Source organism: Mytilus galloprovincialis, chromosome 1 (genome assembly GCF_965363235.1).
Source record: "Mytilus galloprovincialis chromosome 1, xbMytGall1.hap1.1, whole genome shotgun sequence".
Classification (NCBI taxonomy): domain Eukaryota; kingdom Metazoa; phylum Mollusca; class Bivalvia; order Mytilida; family Mytilidae; genus Mytilus; species Mytilus galloprovincialis.
The window spans coordinates 19500978-19528868 of NC_134838.1; the positions used below are offsets into that span (position 1 = coordinate 19500978).

A 27891-nucleotide genomic window follows, 5' to 3' on the forward strand; every position below is an offset into this window, starting at 1 on the left:
ACTTGCAGTTACTGAAAGCTAGTTCATAGCCAATAATATTAACATACTAAAATTCAAGTATCTGAGATTAAAATATAAGTCAATACACATCCAACATCCAATTGATTCAGTATAAATAGTCTGAGAAAAACAGGATCTTCTGCAATGCTAATTTAAATATTAGCTTCTAAAGAATGTAATATATTTAAAGTTTTTTTTTTATTATTTCAAGGGAAATAACTCCAAATAAGAATTGCCCTTTGGTAAAAATTGTGGCAGTGAAAATTAATCAATATCCAACTTAACCCTGTCACTTCCACACAGCGTTTTTACTAGATGTATTTCTATTTGTATCAATCTGATGAGTTAAGCCTTTTTCAACTGATTTTTTTAGTTTGTTCTTATGCTGTATTGTTACACCATTGTCCCATTGTCCTAGGAGGATTCGGATCCCACTAACATGTTTAACTCTGCCACATTCTGTATGCATGTGCCTGTCCCAAGTCAGGAGCCTGTAATTCATTGGTTGTCATTTGTTGATGTGTTACATATTTATTTTTTGTTCAAATTTTTTGTACATAAATTAGGGTGTTAATGATACTCATTTGAGTAAAGTACAGTGACCAATAGTTGTTAATTTCTGTGTCATTTGGTCTCTTGTGGAGAGTTTTCTCATTGGCAATCATACCACATATTCTTTTTTATATCAACCTTCCTTTTGTCATCGGTAACAACATTTTGAAGCTTGATAAGGATTATGTTTTGCTCCAAGTCGTCAAATTAATCGAATTCTATGTGACTGTCATACAAGTGAGAGGTTTACGCTAGCTATAAAACTAGGTTTAATCCATTATCAGGAATCTACATAAGGAAATGCCTGTACCAAGTAAGAAATATGACAGTTGTTTTCCATTTTGAATTCTTTTTGAGTTCAGTATTTTTGGTATCTTACTTTTTGAACAATTTGAAGGCATTTTTAAAACTGAAATTATCTAGGTGTTAGCCAGTTATGACAGATGTAAAATATTGAATTTGAAAAAAGGCATATTTTGGTATATGAAAATTAGAGAGCAATCAATGCACAAATTAAAAATCAAATATCTATTTTATCTAAATATGAAAATAAGAAAATTTGGTAAGATTGCCAATGAGACATCAATTCTCCATCAAAAATCATTTTGAAAGAAATATTAGGTCTACATACATGAATTATCCAGTAAGAAATAAGTTACAACACAATAATATTTTTATTGTTAATTAAAGATGCCTAAAAGGGAATCATAATTACAAAATAAAGCAAAAATATAATATTGCAGTGTTCATTGCACATGTATATTGTATAAAACTGGCAAAATTAATGATTCACAACATTAACTTGCACTCATCTGTTTTTAAAAATCTTTTAGTCCAGAGACTGACTATCACATAACAATATTTTTAACAACTTCTGGTTTCTCACAGCCCATTAGTCATATAAATTATAAACATATTTTCTTGATTTCCTTTTTTTTTCAATTAGGATATGTATTACATGATAAATTACATGACAAATTGCCCATGTACAAATCTTAAAACCTTCTAAAATTATAGAAAATAAAAAAAAAAAAATCGTTATTTGATATCAGCACAACTGAAATTACAAATAATCACCATTTTTTTCAAGTTATTTGCAGTTTTCAGCATATTAAATTATTTATGTAGGACACTAGAAAATATTTTCCTAAAAAGTTGTTATAAAGCCAATTATTTCTACTGAAAGAAATCACTTAAGGTACTCTTATTTTTTCATAAAGTATCGTGCAGTCAGACATTTTGAATCAACTTGTAATATATGTAAAGGGCCTTATGTTCGTAGTCCAAAGACTATTAAAAGTTGGAAGAAGGTCAATTTCTGCTACTGGAAGTACATCTCTCTTCCTCTATACAGATTGTAGATTATGTTTACTATTTATCCTTTTCTGTAGAGGTAACTTATGTTTGTTTGTGATGGTTCTGGATTAACTTTGGTTAAAGATTTCTTTCTTCTTGCAAATCCAACAGCTTCTCCCACCAAAATCAACACTGCTAAACCACATCCTTAAAAAAGACAAATTTAATCTATTAATCAGGTGTGTTTTTTGAGATTCTGATTTCATGACATGATGAAATCTTGGAGTAGTTTAAAATATCTTTTCAAACCTTTGGGAAGCACATAACTTTAAAACAGACTGTAAAAAATATTAAATTAGTCAGTCAATGAATCAAAACTGCCATGGCAACAATTATAAATACCACACGGAATCACAATTCATTGTAGATTTTTTTTATTTCTAAGAAATAAAATTAATATGGTTTTCATTTTTTGCAATAAATGTTTTGTCCTAAACCATTCAGGGAGAAACCCAGTTGAAATAGAACAAAAGAATCAGAGCTCTTTGTTAAAGAAGGTAATAAATGCTTACTGTAATGTTAACTATACATTGTAGTAACAAAAATTAAAAACGTTAATACAAATGTAGAAACAAATACCAGATGCTCCGCAGGGCGCAGCTTTATACGACAGCAGAGGTTGAACAGTTGGGGCAAGTATGGACACAACATTCAAGCTTGATACAGCTCTGAATTTGGATTGTGATTAGACACAGAATAGGTTTCTGACACAGAATGAATGTGGTCTAATGAACTTAAAATTTTTATTTTGCTTTTGAGCAATACACTATGCTATTGAATTTCAATCCACTAAAAAAATAATATCTGAAGAAATTTTCCTTTTAATTTCTGAATTCTGAAATCCCTTATTCCAAAAATAATCTAAATTCAAATTTCTAATGGAGTTTGCAACAATAACTACTCATTTAAAAACATCATAAAATATTAAAATATAAAATGACATACAGTCATGGTTAAAATTAAAGGGATAATTCGCGATTTTTCACTTTTCATCTTATTATGTTCATAATACCATAAAAAACATATTCACCAAGTTTTATTTTGAAATGAAATCTAATAAAGAAGAAAATTGGAAATTATTAATTTTATTTTTTGAAACTTCCTGACTTATGTGACGTAGTTTAAGTCTTTGATGCATGCCGGGAGTGAAAATATCTCATTTAAGTCTTGTTCGTTAACCATCTAATAACGCGATTTAAAGCGCATCGACGACTTTTGGTGTAGCTATTAACCAACGAAAAATAAGTGATAGCCATGCAACTTTTAAAATTAGATCGTGTGGATTTTTTAAAACGAATTTTAATAATAAAAGTAAATCATACAATAGAACATTTTTATGATTTTTTTTCTAAAAATACTTTAAACAAACATATGAAACTGACATGATCGATAGTGTATTAAAAATACATGTTTGTATTCTGCCCTTTTTGCTTCATTCCAGCAATCATTTTCACTTGCTTGTACGGTGGAAACAATAAAATGTGTATTGTTTTGTGACACCTAAAGAATGTGGAATGCGTAGTTTAACTCAAGGTAATTAAAAGATTAGCATTATGTAATTCTAATCTTTTGATCCTCATTCAGTGAAATCTAGGCGTCACGGTTCACTGGCATTTCAGGTGTGAAGATCATTTCGTATCAATTGTAAACGGGAGTCAGACAAAGTTACAGACACATGAATGTAAAAAAAAATAATTAAAATTAATTAACGGGAATAATAAGATTGCACAATAACTGGATAGCTGTTGTATATTTTTATATTTTGCATAAGATCACTTTTAATGAATTATGACTTTTGAATACTTTAGTAACGATAAAATACTGAATTATTTTAATTGAAGTATTTATAAATAAAAATAGCCTTCTAAACACGAGTTTATGAACTAAAAATTGTACTATTTCAAATTAGGATCGGCAGCCTTAAATATTTCAAACAGATCATTAACAATTGCAATTATATATTTTAGTCAATCAAAAGTGATCTTTAATTACCTTATTAGGAATTAATGTGCTCATCAAAATATTTTAAATCTCACAACACATGAATACTTCAGATATTTGAAAAAAGATGTTTTAAAAAATTGACAGGAAATTAAAGGATCTAATTGGAATGGAATCAACAAATTACGAACAGATATGCTTTTCAAGTGTGAAAAACATCAACAAAATTTATGCATAATCGGGAATGTCCTTCTTAAAATACTCTTCGTCTCACACCGTAACTATATATAATACTTTACCTATTTGACCAACGATGTATAAAAAAAAAAATTAACGAATTAAATGTCATCTTTCCCTATTTTTTAATGTAATTATAAGTCTGTTTCAACTGGCAAGTATACCAGTAAAGCGGACAAGCAGTTTATTCTGCAAATTGCTGTCATTGAATATCAAGAGAGAAAATAAATCCCGAAATTGATTTGAAACTTTGATACTCTATAGTTTTCCTGGAAAATATTCACATCCCTCGGTATTAGTGTACTTCCAGTTGCGTATATATATTACATGCATGTCGGAACAATTGTGATGATGGCGAATTTCTTCCTTTTTTCGAGAACAATCTAATTGATATATAAATGTCCATAACTTCGATGAGCCAAATAAAGTTATATATCGACCAGTATTTAAATCTCTTCTTCTTCTTTTGGTATACAATAGTCTATCGACATTTGATGATTACATACTGTTGGCATACATGAACATTTTACAAAACTTTTACCCCAATTTACGCAAAATGTATGTTTCTTTCTTATGTTCTATGTATACATGTATATATTTTAATTTGCGCTATAGTTCCGTAACTTATAATCCAGGCGTATATACGAATGGTCGTACGAAGAAGTCCGTACATTTTTTTAAATCAATATTTCTGGCCTTCACCATTGACAACGAGTATATATTACATTTTACCAAATTTACACTTGGAAAAAATACGTATATAGATTTTTATTTCATCAAATCTGTTTGTTTTTTTTTGGTATTATTTATATTTTATAAATAAATTTCTTTTCACCAGAAATGTTATTCATAAACAAGCGTATGAGTTTAGTAATATCACTTTCGGACACGCAGGATAGAGATGTATATTATCCACCTAATAGTTCAAAATGGAAAGTTATAAGTTATCGGCCGTGTACATAAGAAGTGAAACGATGCATGAATTTGCAAACTCGACAGGAAATCGCTTGAATACCTGGACGTGTCACCTCACACCCCCTCCAATACCTTTGGGAGTAATACCTTTAGCCATGCGGGTGATCAGTGGAGCGAAGATCCTTATTTATTTGAATAAAGTTTATTACATAAAAGAATTATGAACTAATTAGATTTCCGAAAACAATTCAAGTTTCACGGAAGACTTATTTATGATTTGAAATTTTGACTTTTTCACTAATTCCTATATTATCAGTCTAAAAATAACAGATTCTGGTTATTTAAAAAAAAAAAAAAAAAAAATTCCGTATCAAGTTTGTTAACAAGTCGGATAAAACAACCGTACGATTGACGAGATATCGACACGCAATTACGACTACATCGGCTTACTGTAGTTTTGGTCCTTAGACATATCTTGACTGCAAATCGGAGAAGGTGACAAAATGGCCGACCGCAGAGAATTGATACTCTAAATTTAAAATCGATGGTGATCTCTTATCTAGCAGAATAAAACTTTAATATCTATGAATTTGAGCATTTTTATACAGAATAAACATAATATCAATTTTTGATTTTTTTGCGAAGTTTCCCTTTAATATTAATTAATAGTAACTTTTAAAAATAAATTTACAGGTAATCATCTCAAGACAATCATCATGTCTTAATACATAATTTTTAAGCAGTGAAAGGGAGGTAATCAAACATATTATATATAACAGTAGTCTTTAAATGGAATTGGATTACTGCTTTTAAAGTTTTTTAAGAGTAATGTTAGCCACATTTATATAAAAACATCCACTTGTCAACAGTAGTGGAGTTATGTCCTTTTGTTGCAATGATAGCAATTTTGGTTGGACAGCAGATATAAGTCTGAAACACGATAGTGGTCAAAAAATATTTTTAAATGTTTATAAAGAAGCCCCCATCTCCAGCTATTTCAAATGTTTACCTAGCTTTTTAGGTGAGCTGAAATTAGACTGTTTATATGACTTGAATGTGTAACCTTCAGAAGTAATATGATAATTCATTTGAATAAATTAAATTTGAATGCCAAAACTTTTCAAAAACAAGAGTGCACACGCTGAAATGTCTCGCCTTCTATACTAATCATTGATATTATGTTGATAGTCCTAAGTATACAGCTAAGCTTTATTACAACTGTCACATAAACTTAACATTAACCAAGATAACTAAACAAAGACCAATGAACCTTGAAAATGAGGTCAAGGTCAGATGAACCATGCCAGGCAGACATGTACAGCTAACAATGCTTCTATACAACATATATAGTTGACCCATTACTTATAGTTTAAGAAAAATAGACCAAAACACAAAAACTTAACACTGTGCAATGAACCGTAAATATGAGATCACGGTCAAATAAAACCTACGCAATTAACATAAAGATCATAAAATATTTCCATACACCAAATATAGTTGAGTTATGGCATATATAGTATTAGATAAAAAGACCAAAACTAAAAAACTTAACTTTGACCACTGAACCATGAAAATGAGGTCAAGGTCACATGACATCTGCCCGCTAAACATGTACACCTTAAAATCATTCCATACAACAAATATAGTAGACCTATTGCATATAGTATGAGAAAAACAGACCAAAACACAAAAATTTAACGATAACCACTGAACCATGAAAATGAGGTCAAGGTCAGATGACACCTGCCAGTTGGACATGTACGCCTTACAGTCCTTTTCATACATCGAATATACTAGCCCTATTGCTTATAGTATCTGAGATATGGACGACCACCAAAACTTAACCTTGTTCACTGATCCATGAAATGAGGCCGAGGTCAAGTGAAAACTGTCTGACAGACATGAGGACCTTGCAAGGTACACACATATCAAATATAGTTATCCTATTACTTATAATAAGAGAGAATTCAATATTACAAAAAATTTGAACTTTTTTTTGAAGTGGTCACTGAACCATGAAAATGAGGTCAAGGACATTGGACATGTGACTGACGGAAACTTTGTATCATGAAGCATCTATATACAAAGTATGAAGCATCCAGGTCTTCCACCTTCTAAAATATAAAGCTTTTAAGAAGTGTGCTAACGCAGCCACCGCCGGATCACTATACCTATGTCGAGCTTTCTGCAACAAAAGTTGCAGGCTCGACAACAATGCTATATCACGGGAATGCATGCAGCTAATAAATCTCAAAGTTTTGACAGAAAACTAAATATTAGAGTGAATATGAATCTAGTTGTAAAGAATATGTGTAAATTAATTATCAATAAAAAAAAACCAATTGAGAAAGTAACCTGAATGAACAAATAATCCAACATTCTTATGACAATTGATATGGAAAACTCTTAAACATATCAACTGACTTATATTTTTAATTTTAAAAAAAACCTGAATTTACTCAAGTAATCATACAACTTTTGCTTACCTAGGCACACCCACCATGACCAATTCATGGGAAACGCCAACATCACTGAAAAGAGTCAAATATATAATGCACAGATGTGTGAATTTACTGAAATAAGATGGAACTAAATAATAACTAAATAACTGTGAGAAATCTGAGATTGGTACTTTGTATCTTTCTTTTTTTTTGTTCCTAGTACCAATATGATGAACATTTTATATGTGCCTGTTAAAAGTCAGGAGCCTGTAATTCAGTGGTGGTCGTTTGTTGCTGTTTATCATGTTTGTTTTTTGTTTATTATTTTGTACATCAATCAAACCGTTGTTTTTTTTTTAACAAGATGCACTAATGATGATTGTGACAAAGTTTGGTAAAATTTGTCTTGGTAGTTTCAGATGAAATTTTGGTAAAAGTTAACGAAGATGGACGACAAGTGATGAGAAAAGCTCACTTGGCCCTTCTGGACAGGTGAGCTAAAAATTTGTAATGGATAAAATACTTTTATTCTTACCTAGACAGGAGAGTAATATGTGGATTACTGAGACAGTAATGGCATAATCCCAAACTCTAGACCTTACTAGCACTCCAAATACCACACCACAGATAAAGTAAGTCACCTCCATTGATATCACATTTACTGAAAAAATAATTCAAGAGAATGAACAAGTCTTCTTTTCACCCATCCTAACTTGACTAGGGAAATGTGTATTTTCTGTTTGAAAGACTGAATAGGGAATACACAAAACGTTTTTAACTGGTTTAAATAGTCTGACATTTTAAACTTTAAATAATTTGATATAAATATAAAATATGCATTGAATCAAAAACTTCAATGTTTAATTTTAACTCATCATCATAGTACTTAATAAGTATCAACTGTATGAATATTATTCATGATTGCTTAAGGGTGTTATCTGACAAACATTTTTTCCATACATGTATGTACGCCTGACTGTTTATCATGTTTAAATTGCTCTCTGACATTTATCCCATATAGTACTACGGTAGTTCTTTAATGATATTAAGCAACAGATTTGGTACTGTTAATAATAATTGCAAAGAAACTATGCTCGGTCACTTTAACTATTGATTTTTGTATACACTACAGCTTTCTAAATATATTAGCAGTTACATTGTATCAAGACCTCTCTAATATCTAATACTATCTAGGTACTGAGTTACAACATTATTCTCTATGGTCCTTCTTACCCAATTCTTTGTCTTTGTACACACTGCAGCATTCTGATAAATCTATCCATGATTCAAAATCAAATGGGATTTTTCCATCAAAATTTGATTGGCTACAAAAGAAAATAAATTTGTTACTCAATATTCATATCCTTTTTAATATGATCATACATTTCATATTAAACCCAGTATCCAATTTCTTTTGTAAATAGTTGGATGGGTCAACAACCTTAAATTTTAAAGTTTCAATTAAGATTCCATTATTTACTCCCCTGTTTTTGGTTCAGTTTTATTATTTTGAAAGAAATATTATAAATAAATACATTATGTTTAAAGCAATGTACTGCTTATTCATGAAATGAGCATTAACTTTCCAGAGGTAAAGTTTTTATCGTAAACATGTGGCTGTTCCAAGTCAATTCAAATAATGAAATTCCTCAGTTGTTTTGAGGGAAAACACATCATATTTTGTAATGTCAAGATGGTTGCTTTAAGACATAATTTTTTGAGAGAAAAAGCTCCATATGGATGATCATATAAAATTGAAAATGTGTCAAAGAGACAACAACCTGTCAAACAAAAAAGCATTTTTCAATACTTGTACAGTTTATAGCAAATATTTCTAAAAGTTAAGCAAGCATTATACATCAGTTATTAAAGGTCAATGTGTGCGTTAGGTCTTACCACCACTGAACACCCCAAAAATTAATTTGCATCTTTAATAGTTATAAATTTAGAAATAATTGATGCAAGCTATACTTTATAGTAGTTTTTACATGGGTAGGCATTATATTCATGATAATTTTTGACCGAGCGATAGTGAGGGCTAAAATAACATGAATATAGTGCCTATATGTAATTTCTATGTCCGATGTGCATAAAAGAAGAGCGTTTGTGTAGGCTCTTCCATGAACCTCCCTTTTATGTTTGTAAACAAGCAAATGACTGACGTGATTTTTCAGAGGAAGGAGTTTTAAACAGCCAGCATGAACGGTTGTCGTATCTAGGTCAAATTTGTTAATTTCGAAGTGCAACACATGACAGCCATACTTCATGAATTAGAAACAATATGTGCATCATTTAAAAGTTTGGAATTGCTTTAAGTTAATGAAATATATTAAATGCATGCCAATTTGATAAAATACATTATTCTGCAGAGGTACAAAAAATGTAAATATACGCATGTGCAAACAAATTTTATTAGATTCAGAGCATGGGTTTGTTCTAAAAGCGAAAGAAGCACGTCATATTAAAATGTGACCTACATATAATATATTTAAGTTAAATCCAACCAATAAACAGAGATCGAGGATACTTAAACTGATTACTAATTATGAATATATTTGAAATATATATATACATACATTTTTCTTTAAATCGATTATGATATCGACTTTCAGATAAAAATTATGCATGTATCAAAATCTAAAAAGTAATTTAATTATTTGTATATTAATTAATTTTATCGTTTTATTGTACATGTTGTATAATATCACCTTTTTTTCTTAATGGTTGGTCTTTTTTTTGCGTGATCAGTGGTATTTGATAGTGAAAAGACCCACCCTCATGTGTGTAACCAATGCTTCATGTACAATGTATGTATGTATTTATGTACTGGTAAATTCCTCAGTTATTCAAAGAATCTCTCAAGAGCTGTGAGGGTACCGTACAGTGGAGTCCAGGTTCACTTCCTATTGCGATTAATAGAGATGTGTCTCTAACTTATTTACAATGTTCAATATTTACAAGGACAATCCCAACCCCAACACCAGGGAGTGAGAATATTTTCACAAATCCCGGTAAAATTTTAACCAATTTGACGCTAACGGTAGATGAAAATGACCGTTTAACGCCTGAGGGTAAGGGCATAGACAAATTTACACTTGTATGCAAATTTGTCCACCATTATTGATAGAATCACACAGGTTCCCTAAAGGTGGCACGGTAGTATTTGTATACCAGAATTTAGGTTGCTCTTTTGTGTACCCTACTTAGGTAAATGTATCTAAACAGTGTGATTGGACAAAAAATACAGTATCAACTGAACATACTTTCCCAAGCTGAGGGATGAATCAGGTGTAGAAAAATATGAAATAATTTTACATACAGATGAAAATGAATTTTTGAGAATTTTTTTAAATTTTGTATTCACTGCACCATAAAATACCTAAAAGTACTAGTGGCCTTAGGTTTTTAAAAATAGCAAAAAAAGTAAACGGTCATGATACATATTCAAATTCATTTCTGAATAGTAAAATGAAAGTACTTCAGTTAACTGTGAATGTAGAATTTTTTGCAGTGTTAGAAAGTGGTGAAAATTCTAAAAAGGCTATCATTATCCCTTATGGGCCAGGAAATACTACCGTGCCACCTTAAGGGGGATATATATGTTTACACTAAATCAATAAAGGAACTTTTTTTACCCATGCAATTTGTAAGTTTATCAATAAAAAGTTGATTAAGGGCAACTATGATAAAAACAAGCCTTAAATTCCACCCCTGAGAGTAAAAATTGCTGATTCAGCAAATTTTGGCTGATGTGTAGGTAATAATGTAAAAATTTACCTAGAAAGTAGAACTTCATTATTTCTATGTAACTTGGAAAATATTTTTAATTATAAAGGCTCGCTTTAACTTTTCGCAGTGTCTGACACATGTGCAACCACTGAAATTTGAGACGCGACATTCTTCGGTTGCATGTACATCCTATTATTTTCACCGAAATAAATAAATTGCATAATTTCTTATTTTTTTCAACACAAGTACAGCTATACTAGTTTTCTTGAGGTTTAATTTGTAGTTCTAATGTAAAATGACACCAGAAGGAGCTTTTCGGGAACCAGTAAGTGGTTAAGGGGTTCTTACTTAGTCATTTATCTCTCATATTGGTCTGAAAAAGAGATAGAAATAGGGGTTTCTGTACATTAACTAGACATTATTTTTGACAAAGAATGTATTTATGATGCTATATCAGTAAGATTAAATGGTTTATTAATTTTCCATGCAAATACCATTAGTTGTTAATATTTTCTGACAGTGAAAAGCACAATAAAGGCAAATTGATTATGTAAGGGGACATAATTTAACTTAATGCATACATGAGAAATAGACAAACAGTCAACATAGAGATGTATTCTAGTACATGTATTGTCAAACAGATTTTGGAATAATAGTTAACTGCAATCTAAAGACTCTTGTTGTATTGCCCTCATAATCTGGAAATGTTTAAAGTAATATAAGGCATGCTGTAAAATGTGGAATGGACTTTAATATCAGTTTTCATGATTTGGTGCTTAAAGGGAAACTTGGCAAAAAAATCAAAAATTGATATTATGTCCATTCTATATAAAAATGCTCAAATTTATAAATATTAAAGTTTTATTCCGCTAGATAAGAGATCACCATCGATTTTAAATTTTGAGTATCAGTTCTCTGCCTTCCTCCATTTTGTTATCTTGTCCAAACAAAAATCACGATATGTCTATAAACCACAAAGAAACAAAACTACAGTAACCGATGTAGTCTTAATTACGTGTCGATATCTTGTCAATCGTACGGTTGTTTTATCTGACTAACTAACTTGATACGGAAAATGTTCTTATTTTTTTAATAACCATATAGTCTGTTATTTTTAAACTGTTAATATTGGAATTAGTTAAAAAGTCAAAGTTCAAATCATAAATAAGTGTTCCGTGAAAATTGTTTTCGAAAATCTAATTCGTTCATAATTCTTTAAAGTAATATACTTTATTCAAATAAATTAGGATCTTCGCTCCACTGATCACCCGCATGGCTTAAGGTATTACTCCCAAAGGTATTATGAGGGGTGTACGGTGACACGTCCAGGTATTCAAGCGATTTCCTGTCGGGCTTGCAAGTTCATGCATCGTTTCACTTCTGTAGGTATTGATCAGTGTACACGGCCGATAACTTATAACTTTCCATTTTGAACTATCAGGTGCATGTATAATATACATCTCTGTCTTGCGTGTCCGAAAGTGATATAATATACTAGTCATTACTTAACTCATACGCTTGTTTTTAAATAAAATTTCTGGCGTAAAGAATATTATTTATAAAAAAAAATTGATACAATAAAAAAAAAATAAAAAAATTGAAGACATACAAATATACGTATTTTTCCAAGGGTTAATTTGGGAAAATCAGAGACATATAATTGTATTATATGTCTCTGGGAAAATGTAATATTTACTCGTTGTCAATAGTAAAGGACATAGTTGGATCATTCCAGAAATGTTGATTAAAAAAATGTGCGCACTTGTCGACGATTCGTTTATACGCCCGGATAGAATGTTACGGAACTACAGCGCAATTTAAAATATATACATGTATACATTGAACATAAGAAAAAAACATACATTTTGTGCAAATTGGGATAAAAGTTTTGTAAATAGACTAGTCCACGTATACCAACAGTATGAGATCATCCAATTCGATAGACTATTGTATACCAAAAGAAGAAGAAGAAGAGGACCAATTTGATTTAAATACAGGTCGATCTATAACTTGCTTTGGTTCATCGAAGTTATGAACATAGTAAAATCACAGATTTATATATCAATTAGATTGTTCTCGAATAAAGAAAGAAACTCGTCATCACCACAATTGTTCCGACATATGCAACTGGACGTACACTAATAATCCCCGAGGGATGTGAAATTTTCTAGGAAAGCTATTGAGTATTAAAGTTTCAAATCATTTTCAGGATTTATTTTCTTTCTTGATATTCAATGACAGCAAATTTAAAGAATAAACTGCTTGTCAGATATTTGTCCGCTTTAGGGGTATTCTTGCCAGTTAAACAGACTTATAATTACATTCAAAAATAGGGAAAGATGACATTAAATTCGTTGTCTTTTGTTTTTAAACATCTTTGGTCAAATAGTTATTAAGTATTATACGCTGTGAGACGAAGACTATTTTAATAAGGACGTCCCCGATTATGATTAAATTTGGTTGACGTTTTTCACACTTAAAGAATATCTATTCGTAATTTTTCGATTCCATTCCAAGAAGACCTTAAATTTGCTGTCAATTTTTTAAAACTTCTCATTTAGAAAAATATTTTTTTCTTTATTCGTTCATATTATATTCCGCTTCGGTAGAGTTATCTTCAGTGAGTTCCAGTTATTAATTTATACGTGGCTTTTAAAAAGTCTAAATCTAAGTGTTCTCATTCATTTATTTGCCTAATAAAGACAAATAAAAATACTTTGGTAAAGCTATTTATAATTTCTAAGTTCTCCTTTTTATTAGACACCAATCAAGGACAAAAGGTGTAAATCATTTCAATCGGACATATGATTTAAGTTTCCCGTCTTTAACCGAAAATTGTGTATTTCTTAGTAAATTAACTTATTTGAATTCAAATAAATAATAGCACCAAACATAATTAAATAATTCCACGACGATCAATTTTTATTTGTCACCAACTTGAATATATATTTTAAATATGTGTATTGAATGCTCCCTTGTCTTATAATTCACTGATCCGAATAGACAGTCACACCTGGCAAGGTGTGCCCTTGAGGCGTGGTTAAATACCGAAGTGCAAATAACAATTTACCTTTCAACAAGCCATCTACGAGTATTGCCACAGAACCGTGAATACACACATCGTATCAACCAAGTCATAGCAGAGATAGTAAAAGGTCAATAAGAGTACACCAACATATTGTCTTTACAGATTATTGTACTTTACTTTGTTCACCTTATCAGTCCGAAAATATATTAATTAAAAATAAATTTATAACTTTTTGTGTTGTCTACAAAAATAATTCGAATATATACGTTTAACATAGAAAATTTATCTCATGAATATGTACAATTGAACGCCTGTGCGTTTTATCTTCTTATTATCGGATGGTTATTTAGATAAAGCATAAGTCATCGGCGCGCTTACGATTACGTTAAAATATGATTAAAAACCAAGACTTTTAATGATTGTATTTTAAATCCCGGCATGCAAAAACCAGGAGAAAACGTCACGACCTACAGGAAGTAGTTAATATCTTTTCATTAAATATTGAATTTCTCCTTTATTACTGCACATATAGCGATAAAACTTGGTGAATATATATATTATGTCATAATGAACATATTTAAACCATAAGTAAAAAATCGTGAATTTTCCCTTTAAACTGTTTCTTTTAGTCAGATTAACCATAAACATAGTTGGCAATCCAATAATTCCTCCTGAATCACCATGTTTGACTTCTGTGTTGATTTGAAACATAATATATTTGGGTTTTGTTCACTCCTTAAGTAAAAATGGTAAAATGAAAAAAAAGTGAAAATCTGCCAGATGGGGTAGGGATGTAATGTTTCATTTTTTTTGGTAAGAAATGAGTGCAGACTAGTATTCTTTATTGTAATATGTTCCAAAGTAAGAAGTCTATGAATCATAGGTGTCATGACTGGTTTCAAGTTTGTTATGTCTTGGTTAAGGTGGCACGGTAGTATTTGTATACCAGAATTTAGGTTGCTCTTTTGTGTACCCTACTTAGGTAAATGTATCTAAACAGTGTGATTGGACAAAAAATACAGTATCAACTGAACATACTTTCCCAAACTGAGGGATGAATCAGGTGTAGAAAAATATGAAATAATTTTACATACAGATGAAAATGAATTTTTGAGAATTTTTTTAAATTTTGTATTCACTGCACCATAAAATACCTAAAAGTACTAGTGGCCTTAGGTTTTTAAAAATAGCAAAAAAAGTAAACGGTCATGATACATATTCAAATTCATTTCTGAATAGTAAAATGAAAGTACTTCAGTTAACTGTGAATGTAGAATTTTTTGCAGTGTTAGAAAGTGGTGAAAATTCTAAAAAGGCTATCATTATCCCTTATGGGCCAGGAAATACTACCGTGCCACCTAAACTTTGACATAACAATTCAAAAAATTTGACGTCACAATAAAAAAGTGATTGTTGTTTGACGTCAAAAGGTTATTCGGAGGCGATCTAAGATCATTTGGAGACAAAATTAAGCTAAATACCAAAAGTGTAAATACGTTTATTACTTCCCTCGTAATGATAATTATGAGGGTAACAAAACAAGATACCTATAGGTGCACATTTTGTGCCATATCTACCTAAATGAGGCGTAGGCAAGACTTCCAACAGCAAAGTAAACTGCATAAAATGTGACAAGGCACTTAAGGAGGTTAAGAACAATATCTTTTGAAGATATGATCATTTCATGTTTTCTTTATTCTGGTCGAATATTATCTCCCCTCATTCATCATTGTGTACTTCCGTTTCATTTAACAACATCGAACAAAGAAAATGCATGAACGTCGATATAACAGATCGATCGATTTTGTTAATTTGTGTATATTTCAGTACACTTTTACACTATCTTACAAAAAAACACATCAGCATGACATCTTCTAGAATAATTTATAAAGTCCGGGAAAAATATTCATTCCCTAGTTTTTGAAAGAAAATCCCGCCATATTTTCTTACTCAAATTCATACGCGATATTACGGAAAAAAATATAGTTATTTTAAATTTCCTGCTCAATGCTTATGAAAAATAAAATCTGAAATATTTAAATATCTTTTAGATTCAATATTTGTATTTAGAATGCAAATTATTAACGAAAAGTAAAATCTTAACGAACTATTTCAGCGCGACACAGACAGGAGATTGTGAGAAGGCAATGGTGTCTGAACGATAACTGAAAGTATTTGAAATTTTGGAGCCTTCGGGATGGTGAAGACAAGGAATAGTATAGGAGTAACAGAAGAGTCTCCTGATACATTCTTGTCTCTCAGTAGGGATCGGGCGAATAAACCTCAGCGATCCGTAAATTATGTATGTTGAAAAAATAACAAATTTCCGACAACCCGTCACAAAGACTTTGTTCATATCATTCAGTATAATTTATAAAGATTCATCTTATTCCAATAGCAATTATCATTAAATGATCACGTAATGTCGTTAACAAGACCAAATTTTTACAGGTGCTTTGAAAATAATCCAGTGATAACAGACCTAACATAATAAAACAAACATTTTCTGTTTAATAATAACATTATAATATCATAAATATGACCAAACAGAAAGTAATAAAAAACAACATTAACTAAAAGGTTAATCTATGTTTTGAAAACATTCTTCTTATTTGGAAATATTTACCAGGCATGCAGATGCTTTGTCGAAATCCCTATTGGATGTACTGTACCAAGAGGCAAGACACACATCTTTAGTCTTTAGTCTTTAGAAGTGTCAACTTGACACTATAATCTCTATCTGTAATTTCGATCACTCTGGTAATTTTATGTCTCTATTGTATAAAACTCATTAGTACATTTGTATTTATGATGTGGCACTGCAGAGAAACTAAATAAATAAATAAATAATTAAATAATTAATTCACAAAAAAAAAAAAAAAAATTAAAAAAAAAATGAATAAATAATTAACCCTTATAAAACCTTAACTATCTATTTTGTGAACCTTCCAGTATCTTTAATAAAGACCCCTAACAAATGTTGAATATCCTCTATGTGATGTTTGTAATTATCATTTTCTGTTGTTGCTAATAGTACTTCTGATTCAAGTGTTAGTTTTGATGTTATGAAATAGAGTGCAGAGCGGAGTTTTTCTCTAGCCTCCTCATAATTTTCACAATCCAGTAGATAATGGTCAACTGTTTCTATTTGTCCACAGCTGCATTTGTCGATGAGTGCTGGGCATATCATTGATTTATACGAGTTTAAATTACAATATCCTGTTCTTAAACTAGTAGTTATTCTATATATTTCAGTTGACGGTTTGTCTTTTGGAAGTGTATTTTTTACATTTTGTTGAAAGGCATAATATCTTCTTCCTTTTTCACTGGTGTCCCATCGGTTTTGCCATTTTAACATAACACTGTCTTTTGCTCCTTTTTGTATATCTTGTTTGGTAAATATTGGAATACTTTGTATTTTTTCTGCCTCCTGTGCTGCTTTTTTAGCTAGTTGGTCTGCTAGTTCATTACCTTGTATGTCAGCGTGTCCAGGGGTCCATTCAATGGAAACAATGATTCCTTCAGATTTTAGTGCCAATATACCGATTTTAATATCATGAATAGTTTTGCCGTAATTATCTGATTTCCAATTTAAAGTTAAAATTCCAATTGCTGATTAGCTGTCTGAGAAAATTTTGATGGATTCAGTGTTTTTTCTGTTGTTTGGAATTATAAGAAAATCTAAAATTCTTCTTATTTGGAAATATTTACCAGGCATGCAGATACTTTGTCGAAATCCCTATTGGATTTTTTGGAAAAAATCATAGTGTCAAAGCCTTACATTTGTCATATTGATAATAAAGGCTTATTTCATATAGACTTATTATTGTGTTGTTCTTATTCATGGAAGGAAGTTACAAATATACCACTAAAAGTCATTTGGTACCATTGCAAGCTTTTACTGCAACAAAAAAGCCAGCATTAACTTGTACCATTGCAAATTCGTTCCACTGCAACCTTCTTCTTCTTCCTTTAATAATTTTACACAAAAAATCATAAAAAAAATAAACAAATACAAATGTTGTTTTCTCCTTTTTTAAAAAGAGTTGAATTTTTTGAAATTTATACTAAAACTTAATTAAACTGAGACAATATTTATAACGTTATTTGCAAATCTGTATAGAATTTCTTAACTTTTCTGTGACTTTGGGTTTCTATTGAAAGTTGAAAAAACTGCTCCACTTTTATGCATACTTATTAAGCCATGGTCGATTTGTTCATCATGTTAAATGAAATGTTTTTTAAAATCTTCGACTGCCATTAGGGCCTTGCATGGTGGTTATAACAATGAGCATTGAATATTGTATCTATATATACATAAATTTTGTACTTTCTAAATTTTGGTCTTGAACAATATTGAACTTTAAAACAAAATAAACAAATTTTCTCAATAAATACATTTGCTTTTAGAAACAATTATGAATACCAAAATCTATTCAATGCTACTACCATGACTACATGTAATACATTTGTAAATAATTAAAAAATTGATCAAATAGTTAACAGTAAAAGTTGAATAATGGAACTGTCAAGGGAGACAACAAAGCAAATCTGCTACAGTTTTCTTTATCCAAGTAGCCAGCTACAAATTGGTAATTTTTACGGACTTATGCCAGGGGTATTGAGTGAAATTTGAATATAGATTCTCATTAAACACCAGTTGAATGCATTTAAACAAGTTTGTACCAGTTTGCTCTGTTGCAAATTTACAGTGGTACAAGGTTTATTAGCCCCAACCCAAAATGGGGCATTATGTTTTTCTATAAGTGGGTCAGTTCGTTCGTCAGTCCCTCTGTAATGCTTCAGGTAAGTTTTTGGTCAAGGTAGTTTTTGAAGAAGTTGAAGTCCAATCAACTTGAAACCTGTTTGCTATGATATTATATTCCTCATTGAAATGGCAAATTAGAGTTGACTGAACATAGAAAATGACATACTGTCCTGCTTCAGGTTAAAGTTTTTGCTCAAGGTAGTTTTATTATGAAGTTGGGTACACATGTTTTTCTATATGATCTTTCTAATTTAATGTCACATAACAACAGTTTTGACCCCAATCACGGTCCACTAAAGTGCCAGTGGGGCATCCGTGTACTGTGGTCCATACTTGTTTCCATTCTTCTTTAAATCTATTTTATTTGAATTCTTTTTTACATTTGTATTCAAATTGATTGTTTCTTTGTAGGAATCACATAGTGATGAAAGCGACGAAGTTCAAATTGCAGATCTTGACCATAGACAAAAAGCACAATCTCCTACCCTGAGAAGAAGTAGACACAGGTATTTCAAAATTAATTTTCTTTTTTTAAAGAAAAATGAGATGAAAAGTTAACTTAGACTTACATGGCTTAAAGAAATATTGTGTGTTAAAGTTTTCCTTCCTGAAAAGTTTTGATTTTGTATAAACTTAAATCAATCTAAGTTCAGAACTTATCAATGTACAAAATCTAGTGTACATAACCACCAGTAAATCATCCAACCAAATTTCAATTTGATTTTAACAAATTGAAACTCCTCCAACTTATTGCTTGTAGGATATTTTAAAGTTACAAAAAGTCACAATGCTTGAGCAAGCATTCAAACAAACAAATCATCAAAAATTTGCTCAACAAGTAATTGTATAATAGCTTTACTAGAAAATGGGAAATCTAAATGATATTATTTGTGGAACTGACAAGATTATAGAAATATGCGTATGTACCATACCACTAAAAGTTGTATGATGACATTCATGGTTATATATTTTCAGGAGGTACAAAGAGGAAGATGAAAGCAATGATGGTAAAAAAAATGATTTAAGAATGCTTTTTACATAGGCTCATGGGAGAAAGTGTCTTTAAATTGATAGTTATCATACTTATTTTTACCTCTAAGATAAAAACATAGCTTACCAATATCCATTAAAAATAGGAAAATATATGATTGCCAATTGGAAAGCTATTTAACAAAGACCATAGTATGTAAATGAAAGCAATAAGAGATCACAATAGGGTCTTAAACAATTAGCAGAAACTATACGGAATAGTAATTACTTACACAAAATGGAAACAACTCGATCAGAAAAAAAATAAGGTGTTTTGGTTGCTTTCCTCCCTCTTCTATTTTGTTGTAACAGGTAACAATTGGTCTAGATCTTTAATGAAATGTGCAAATTTTGGAAGTAGTATGTGTTTTATCATATTTATTGCTGTATTTTCTAAAAAAAAAACAAATAAATTACAAATTTTTGTTTGATTCATTTTGCCAAATAAGGGGAGATAACTCAGATAGTATGGTGAGATAACTCATTCAAAGTAATTTTATAATAGAAAGTGTTTTGATTTATCTATTTTAACCCTTTCCTCCATAATGACGCCTGTGTGGTACCTCTGTTGACACACTTTGACTACAATTGCCTGCAGTAGACTTAATAAATTTGTATCCAATATGAAAAGGAATATCATAGGAATATTCGACTTAAATTTGTTTGATGAAATAGTTGTTTTGCCATGCATTCATACTGTAAAGCATATTTTCAGCATTTTATTGAAAAATCCTATGCAAATCAAGTATGCCAAAAAAAAAAAAAAATCAAAGGTGGAAAGGGTAAATATGTATCAAGAAAACAAGTGGGGTGACACCATCTCCTCACATTGTATCTTAAAATTTTATGATATAGTTTTCTATTTATCACACAAAATTGGATTTTGCATGCATAATCTATACAATATCTGACAATTTTGCACAACCTGTAGCTTGAAAAAAAAAAAGTCATGACCTATACTTTTTATTATATATTTTGGGAAAAAAAGCATGACAAATTAAAAATTATATGGATTTTAAACAAATGTACAAAATAATAAATAAAAAAATTATTTATATGATAGACAGCAATCAATAACAACAACTGAATTGCAGCCTCCGAAATTGGGACAGACACAAGCTCTCAATCCCCTCTCCTGGATCAGTGGTTAAACAGTGCAAAAGAACAAACTAAAAATTAATAGAAAAGGGCTTAACTCATCAGATCAATTCAAAGAGCAAACAAAATTTATAGTGAATATTGTAAATATTTTTTATAAATATGATAATTGTGATTTCCCAGATGAAATAGATGCTGTTAGTTATGGAAGGGCTAGGAGGAGATCATGGAAATATAGCAGAAATAACAATGCAGCAGATGGAGATGTTAGAAGAAGTAGCAGACAAAGAAAAATGATTTATGGCACATTTGACCAGAAAATTTTGGAAAAAGCATTGTATATGAATGGAGATGATATGCAGCCTGGCAGGAAAAGAAAGAGAAATGAAGTTGAGCTTGTTGATGTAGAGGTACTTTTCCATGTTTCCAGTTTATTTGTTTATAATTATTTCACAACTTAAAGTTAAAGAAATTTGTCACAATCTATTTAACATGGTACTTCTTCTTCAGACAGTAGCAGTTTCTGATTAATATTTAAGATCGATTAAGTCCTTGCTTATTGCAATTTTTTTGATAAATTTGATCACTTTATCTTTCTAGAAACTGTCATTATGAAGAAGAGCAACATAAGTGATGATTCTTTATATATTAGTTTGTCAGTGATTTCTTTTGATTGCAGTCTCATTTTAGTCAATCCAATGCTCTTACTCATTGTTTTCTCCTTTCTGGTTCCTGACCTTTTTTCATTTTTGTTCTGTTGAATAAAAAATAAACGTCTAGAATATCTGTAAAGTTGCATTTGAACAAATGAACAGATTTCAGGCAATTGCTGTGTTAAGCTGAAATTGCTGGAAAACTGGAAATGGCAAATGAAAAGTAGTGGCCAAGGGATAGTAAAAAACTAACAAATCAAACACAATTTAAATTCAACTATTGTTATTAATTTTTTTCGAAACCTTTATAAATTACCTTTTCAGTTGTTCGATTTATCAGGTTTTTTCATAAGTTAAAATTCGTCTTTTCTTGCTTTTCATTGAATCTCATATTGCATCTCCACATTAAAAAGGCTACAATGCTTTATGACGTCACATTTAACACTTTCAGTACGGCATTGTTTTTTTTGGCGCGTTCGTATAGCCGGAGATTTATTAGCGCGAGCAGTTTCGTAAAAAAATCGTCTCGGAACTTCAAACGACAATTACCGCTATTTGAGATCGATTTTCGTTAAAATATTTTAAGGTTAAGTCGGACCCTACTTGTTTTGAGTTGTGCTGTGGTTAGAGCGATATGAAAAGGAAGCAATATCAACAGTTTAGCTCTATGACGAACAAGTTTTTTTTTATAACTGAATGTTTACAAATACATGTCTGCGAAGGGGAGAGTTTCTTCTGACCGTTCCCTTTCCGAGATATTAACTTACGTTCAATGTTTCTTTTTGTTACAAAAAATAAAATGAAATGTCTATGACAACACCATAACTGATTGGGAAGACGATAAACGACCGACAACATGAGAAGTACCAGCGATTGAAATCCGCCATTTGCAAAGTGTCGTTCATGTCAACAACAATTAAAGAGAGATAACTCAACTGTAATTTGGCGGACGACAACTTTTTTTAAATATGTTGCCGTATGTTTTTAAGTCACTTGGGGTATAACAGAATTTCTTGTTACGGTTCTATGACAAATAAAAATTTGTATTTGTTCAATGATTAAACAAAAAATCTCTGTATTTGTCAAAGTAAATTACCTTCCTTGAAAATATTCATTTCAAACTAAGTAACAGGCATGCAACCTAATAGCAATTTAAGCAGATAAAAAAAATACATTTAAAAAAATAAAAATCAAATGAATAATTAGATATTTGACAAAAAAAACTACTCAAGGTATTGATATTATATTGATTTCTTTTTTAAACTGCTATAAGGTTATATAACAAACAAAAATAACAGTTTTATAAATTTTTGTTACTTGCCTCTTTTCAAGTCTTTAAAAAAAAATTCAGTGTCCATTTTACTACATTTTGTTGTCCTGATCTCTCTATAAAATTCCTTCTTTATTTTAAAATGTCTCTTGATACTATCTTTTTGAATATATCCTTCATCAGTTATTCTTTAGTTTTGTTCATAGTTTATAAATAAATAAATTCGCAAATTGAAACGGTAAAGTCAATAAATTCAAAATTGTCTGGAACTAACAACATAGCTATAATACTAACAGTAACTTTTAACAGAATGGAACACCGTGAAACACTCTGGTAGACAGAGGTGCTTTCCACAATCTAGACAGCCATATTTTGTTTGTCTACGTGTGTCTTGCTGATTATTTTTCACTCTCATGTGACAGACATGGCACCAACTTTTATTTCCAAAGGAACCTGGCAAGTGTCTCTGTGTAATACGGTCATCAACCGGGATTAGTGATGGACAGCCTTTACGAACTGAACCACCTGTGTATCCACCTATCAGTCCTGCTGCTACTCCCTTTGAAAACTTCAAAAAGGTTGATGGTCTCTTACCAGGGCCTGGTTGATGATGAGGAGAAGCCAGAAAAAGCCTAAAGGCATTAAATTTCAACATTTCTATCATTGTAAAGAAAATCCTTTTAGGCCATTTCAGTGTTTTGTGTTGGAAAACATAGTACTGGATGTACTAGTCAGCCCTATCAACCCCTCCCATGTATTGTGTGTAATCAGAGATCATCTGTGGACATGGTATCTCTTGTCGTTGAAAAATACCATCTGCTTGTTGCACATTTCTCTGCACTGCACCTACTGAGAAATCGTGAATACTTGAAATAAAGTTTACATTTTTTTTGTCCTTCCATACAACAGCAGCCACTGCATCCTTCTGTCTAAACTGCATGTCCCCACGATAAGTAACACCTTCAGGGTTTTTCTTCATTATATCTTTAGGAAGCTCTCTCCTATTTATTCGTACAGTACCACATGCAGCAGTGTTAAAATGTTCAAACAAGTCTGTAAATAAGGTGGGAGAAGTGAAGTAGTTGTCCATATAAATATGGTACCCTTGCCCTATAACATTTGCCTTTTCAATACAATTTTTGACTACACGGTTTGCCAGACCATGAGCTGCGGCACCATTTATCCTCCCACTGTATACCTGACAGAAGGAAACATATCCTGTATTAGCTTCCGCTATCGCCCACATTTTTATTCCCCATTTGGTAGGCTTGGCTGGCATATACTGCTTAAAAGACAGTCGTCCTTTCCATGGAACCATCACCTCATCAACTGATAGTTGCCTTTGAGGGATATACTGGTTTACCATAGAATCTGTGAACATATTCATTAACGATTCAATTTTGTATAATTTAGAATAATTGGGATCCCCTGGCTGTGGGGCTTGCTCACTATTTGAAAAATGGATGTACCGCATAATTTGCATATAGCGATCCCTTTTCATGACTTTACTGAAGTACGGGGTCTCCAGCATAACATCTGTGCTCCAGTAGGATTTTATATCTGGTTTTACATTGATTCCCATCAAGAAACATAAACCTAGAAAAGCCTTCATTTCTTCAACAGTTGGTGTAACCCATGGGGATTTGTTTTCATCAGGATGATCACGAATTTGTTTATTGGCATACCTGTCTGTCTCCTGTATGATGTATTGCAAAATGGCATTGGTAAACAGCAATGAGAAAAAATCAACGGGCTCTTTATCTGGATCTAAAACTGTGGTAGGACCAGTATTTCCACGTGGTAAAAATATGTGTGGTAATCCCCTCTCATAATAATTAAAATTTTCATGCCACCCATCAGCTTCAGCAGGACGGTCACCAGCTTCATCAACAAGGGGTTCATTTTCATCAGAAAAATCATTTTCACTTTCATTTTCACCATCAACAACAACTTATTCACCTATCCCAATTTGTGCAAGCCTATCATTGTACCGCTGTGCAGCTGCATCAACTTCATTTTGCGAAAATCCGTCAAACTCTTCATCTGAAGATTCAGACATTTTTTTAAATTTTCACCCAGACGACAATACTACGTTTTTCACAACTATTTTACTATGGAACCGCCTTTTAGCCTAGAAAAATTTGATTGGCTGCACAAAATTATGGATTTCCTTATTTGGGAGAACACCTGCACATCGTGTGAAATTTATTTGTCGGCAAAAACCGTAAACTTCCGATCGTCAACAGAGCGTAAATCAACAGCATGCAAAGATTATACATAAAGAGACAGCCATTACCGGCTTATCTTTTTTATTAAACAGTCCTAAGTAAATATTATTAATTTTTAAAACAGCGATACATAAATGGGTTAAATATTTTGTGTGTAAGGTAATGAACTTTCATTTTTTAAAGCGATCACATTGACTACACATGTCAACAAAATTGAAAAAATGGCGGCATATTATTTTATCATGAACGCAAATCGAAAGTACGAAGAAATGACATAACAATGACTTTTATTGTCAAAATTTATACATAATATTAAAAATTGAAACCTGTTAACACATTGTGGTAAAGTACGCTTTACAGCTTTACGTAATTGATCTGATATTAAAACTGAAAGTAGGTCAGAGTATTTTTCGTTGTCCATGATGCATTCAGGCGTCACGCGGCCGTAGCAAGGTGATGCATTCAGGCATCATACGCCTTGAATGGGTTAACTTAAAGAACATATTTTTTTTTGGCAGATCATTGAATAGAAAGATAAATCTACCTGCAAATATCAGTTGTGAAACACATTTCCCCAACTGATCTTGTTTATAATATTTCTACACTCTTGGTAGTTTAATTTTTTATTAAGCAAGACATGATTTTTTTAAATTCAGTTTTAATTTTCTGAGATAAGAGGTTACCTTGATGCCATGGTGTAATCTATTGTATTCTACAGCTTCATTCTTAAGTGATTCCCTAAATAATCAACACAATCTGCCTCTGGGCATTTTGGCTTTAGTTAAATATCTTCTAACAACAGAACAACAGTGTGGTTAAAAGAGGGACACAATTTTAAAGGAAAAAAAACAAAAAAAGACAGGGCAATATATTCCATAATAAATCACTGATAATGTGATTTTGGAGTATAATAATTTGCCTAATTGTAACTCAAAATGTACTCTTAACTCTTGTTCATTGTTTACAGAATTTATTAAAAAAGAAACAAATGTCCAATAATTCCTAAAACTGTTAGAGAAGATGAATAAGGAGTATCAAAACATTCTTTCTTGTGATCTCTTTTGGTATAATATGTTGCCACTTTTATTTAAATGAAGGAACATTATGTTTTCCAGTCTGTGTCCCCATTTAGTCTGTCTAGTATCAGCTTTAAGATGTGGGTTAAAATAGAAATGGTCAAGCTCAGTAAATTCCATAAAAATAAAACATTTCAATAATGTAATTTCAACCGTTTGAAGGAAATGAATTAGATTGAAATGAATATCTTCTAGTTGCCCATAGACCGATATTTGTATCCTGTGCTTCATGGGATATAACCATTCAGCACATGGCACTGTCGTGTGGGTATTCAGTTTGAACTTTGTTTTGTTTTTATTGGGATACGATTGCTTTCAAGCAATCTATAGACTTATACCAGTGGCTCAGGGCAATGCCCTCACGTCAATCATTTTATTCTAAACATTAAGGAACATCTCAGATTCTTATGATTGTCTTGCTTTAAAAGGTAAAACCAAACGAAGGGATTGAACTTAAACAATTTTAATATAATGTTCTTTTCATAATCTTCATGTTTGATATTTCTCTTGACTTATATGCATGTTTTTAACAACACGGAAAATCAGAATTAAGCAGTATTTATATTTAGTGTTTTTATAAATTTAGAAACACGGCAGAGGGAATTCCCCAGTTTTGATAAACATGCAAGAGTTCTCTGAATTCCGATAAATCTATTTCTGTCATATAAGAACTGAAGTGGAGTTTTTCTTATATGTCAGCGTTATGAAACTGATATTTGATATTGTACTTCCATAAAGAAATAGAGAACCATCTACATTTAATATACGTTCTTGCTCCAGGGTTTGTTTAGGTAATTATGCGCATGCGTATAGTTTTCTTGACTTTAAGGGGTATTAGATGGTTGCTCTGGATTCCCCACTCAATTGATTGATTTAAAACTCATGGGATCGTTTCTTTATTGGGGGTTATACTTGTTTCATAATTTTAAATCATATGCATCATTTAAATTAAAGTAAATTTAGTCCACATCGCAACACCCCTTACGGCGAAATGGAGTCATCCATATTATCGTTTCGAGTTGTCTCCCTTCCGGAAGTAACTTCTGTAAATTCTGAAAACAAAACATGTCCAGAAAAATAAACTCTTTTTGTCGATAAACGTCGTGTTATATTAAATATGATCGCAGTTTTAACCGAGGAATCAGGGACTAAACTTAACGCTCGCCCAGTCGCCCAAGGCAACCAGATTTTCGGCTGGGCGAATATATTTAGTCATCCTGGTCGCCCAGCTGGCGACTAAAAAATTTGAAGTAAATCCCATTTGTACCCTCCCCCCCCCCCCCCCCCCCCCCCTTGCGATATTAACGAAGACTGTTCCCAAAAGGAAACCTGTTTTGTCTTTTCAAAGCGATATAGTAATATAGAATATTTCTGAAAACCAGTAGGTTCTTTCTAATAATCTAAACCCAGTCGAACAGCTATGTTTTCAATCCGAAGTGACGATATGTCATATACCTCCTTCAATCAGCATGTTTTTTTAACTCTGCTAAATTTTCTACGATTATTTCATTATTGAATAGTGTTTTCTTCTAAACTGTTCAATAAGCATTGCGAAAGGGATGTTTTCTAA

At 31.3% G+C, this 27891-nt stretch overlaps 2 protein-coding genes across 5 annotated transcripts in view; one reads left to right on the plus strand and one right to left on the minus strand.

Moving 5' to 3' along the window:
* Positions 1 to 1207: 1207 nt before the first annotated feature.
* On the minus strand, positions 1208 to 16025 carry LOC143068421 (putative transmembrane protein 244). Of its 2 annotated transcripts, none has more exons than XM_076242454.1 (5): positions 15777 to 16025; positions 8676 to 8767; positions 7978 to 8103; positions 7488 to 7532; positions 1208 to 2055 (listed from the first exon to the last, which is right to left on the minus strand). In XM_076242454.1, the coding sequence occupies exons 1-5, from the start codon at positions 15878 to 15880 to the stop codon at positions 1928 to 1930; spliced, it is 495 nt and encodes a 164-aa protein (XP_076098569.1). In that variant the 5' UTR covers positions 15881 to 16025; the 3' UTR covers positions 1208 to 1927. The 2 variants fall into 2 exon arrangements, with proteins under 2 accessions (XP_076098569.1, XP_076098579.1); XM_076242464.1 differs by having other exon boundaries at positions 15747 to 15879.
* A 291-nt stretch (positions 16026 to 16316) lies between these two features.
* Positions 16317 to 27891, plus strand: part of LOC143068374 (ATPase family AAA domain-containing protein 2-like) — a 64218-nt gene continuing 52643 nt past the window's right edge. For all 3 annotated transcript variants that reach the window (XM_076242383.1, XM_076242398.1, XM_076242390.1), the window contains exons 1-4: positions 16317 to 16501; positions 19379 to 19473; positions 19943 to 19974; positions 21278 to 21504. In XM_076242383.1, coding sequence (XP_076098498.1) covers positions 16397 to 16501; positions 19379 to 19473; positions 19943 to 19974; positions 21278 to 21504 — 459 coding nt within the window. In that variant the 5' untranslated portion in view covers positions 16317 to 16396. The remainder of the gene's footprint in view (positions 16502 to 19378; positions 19474 to 19942; positions 19975 to 21277; positions 21505 to 27891) is intronic.

What these genes read in the sequence shown, in the direction of transcription:
- LOC143068421 (XM_076242454.1), bottom strand. Translation starts at nt 15,880, where the DNA reads ATGATCATATCTTCAAAAGATATTGTTCTTAACCTCCTTAAGTGCCTT. An exon ending in CTTGCCTACGCCTCATTTAG is followed by an intron (nt 8,768 to 15,776) that starts GTAGATATGGCA and finishes TTTCTTTTGTAG; the next exon opens with CCAATCAAATTTTGATGGAA. An exon ending in CATATTACTCTCCTGTCTAG is followed by an intron (nt 7,533 to 7,977) that starts GTAAGAATAAAA and finishes GACTCTTTTCAG; the next exon opens with TGATGTTGGCGTTTCCCATG.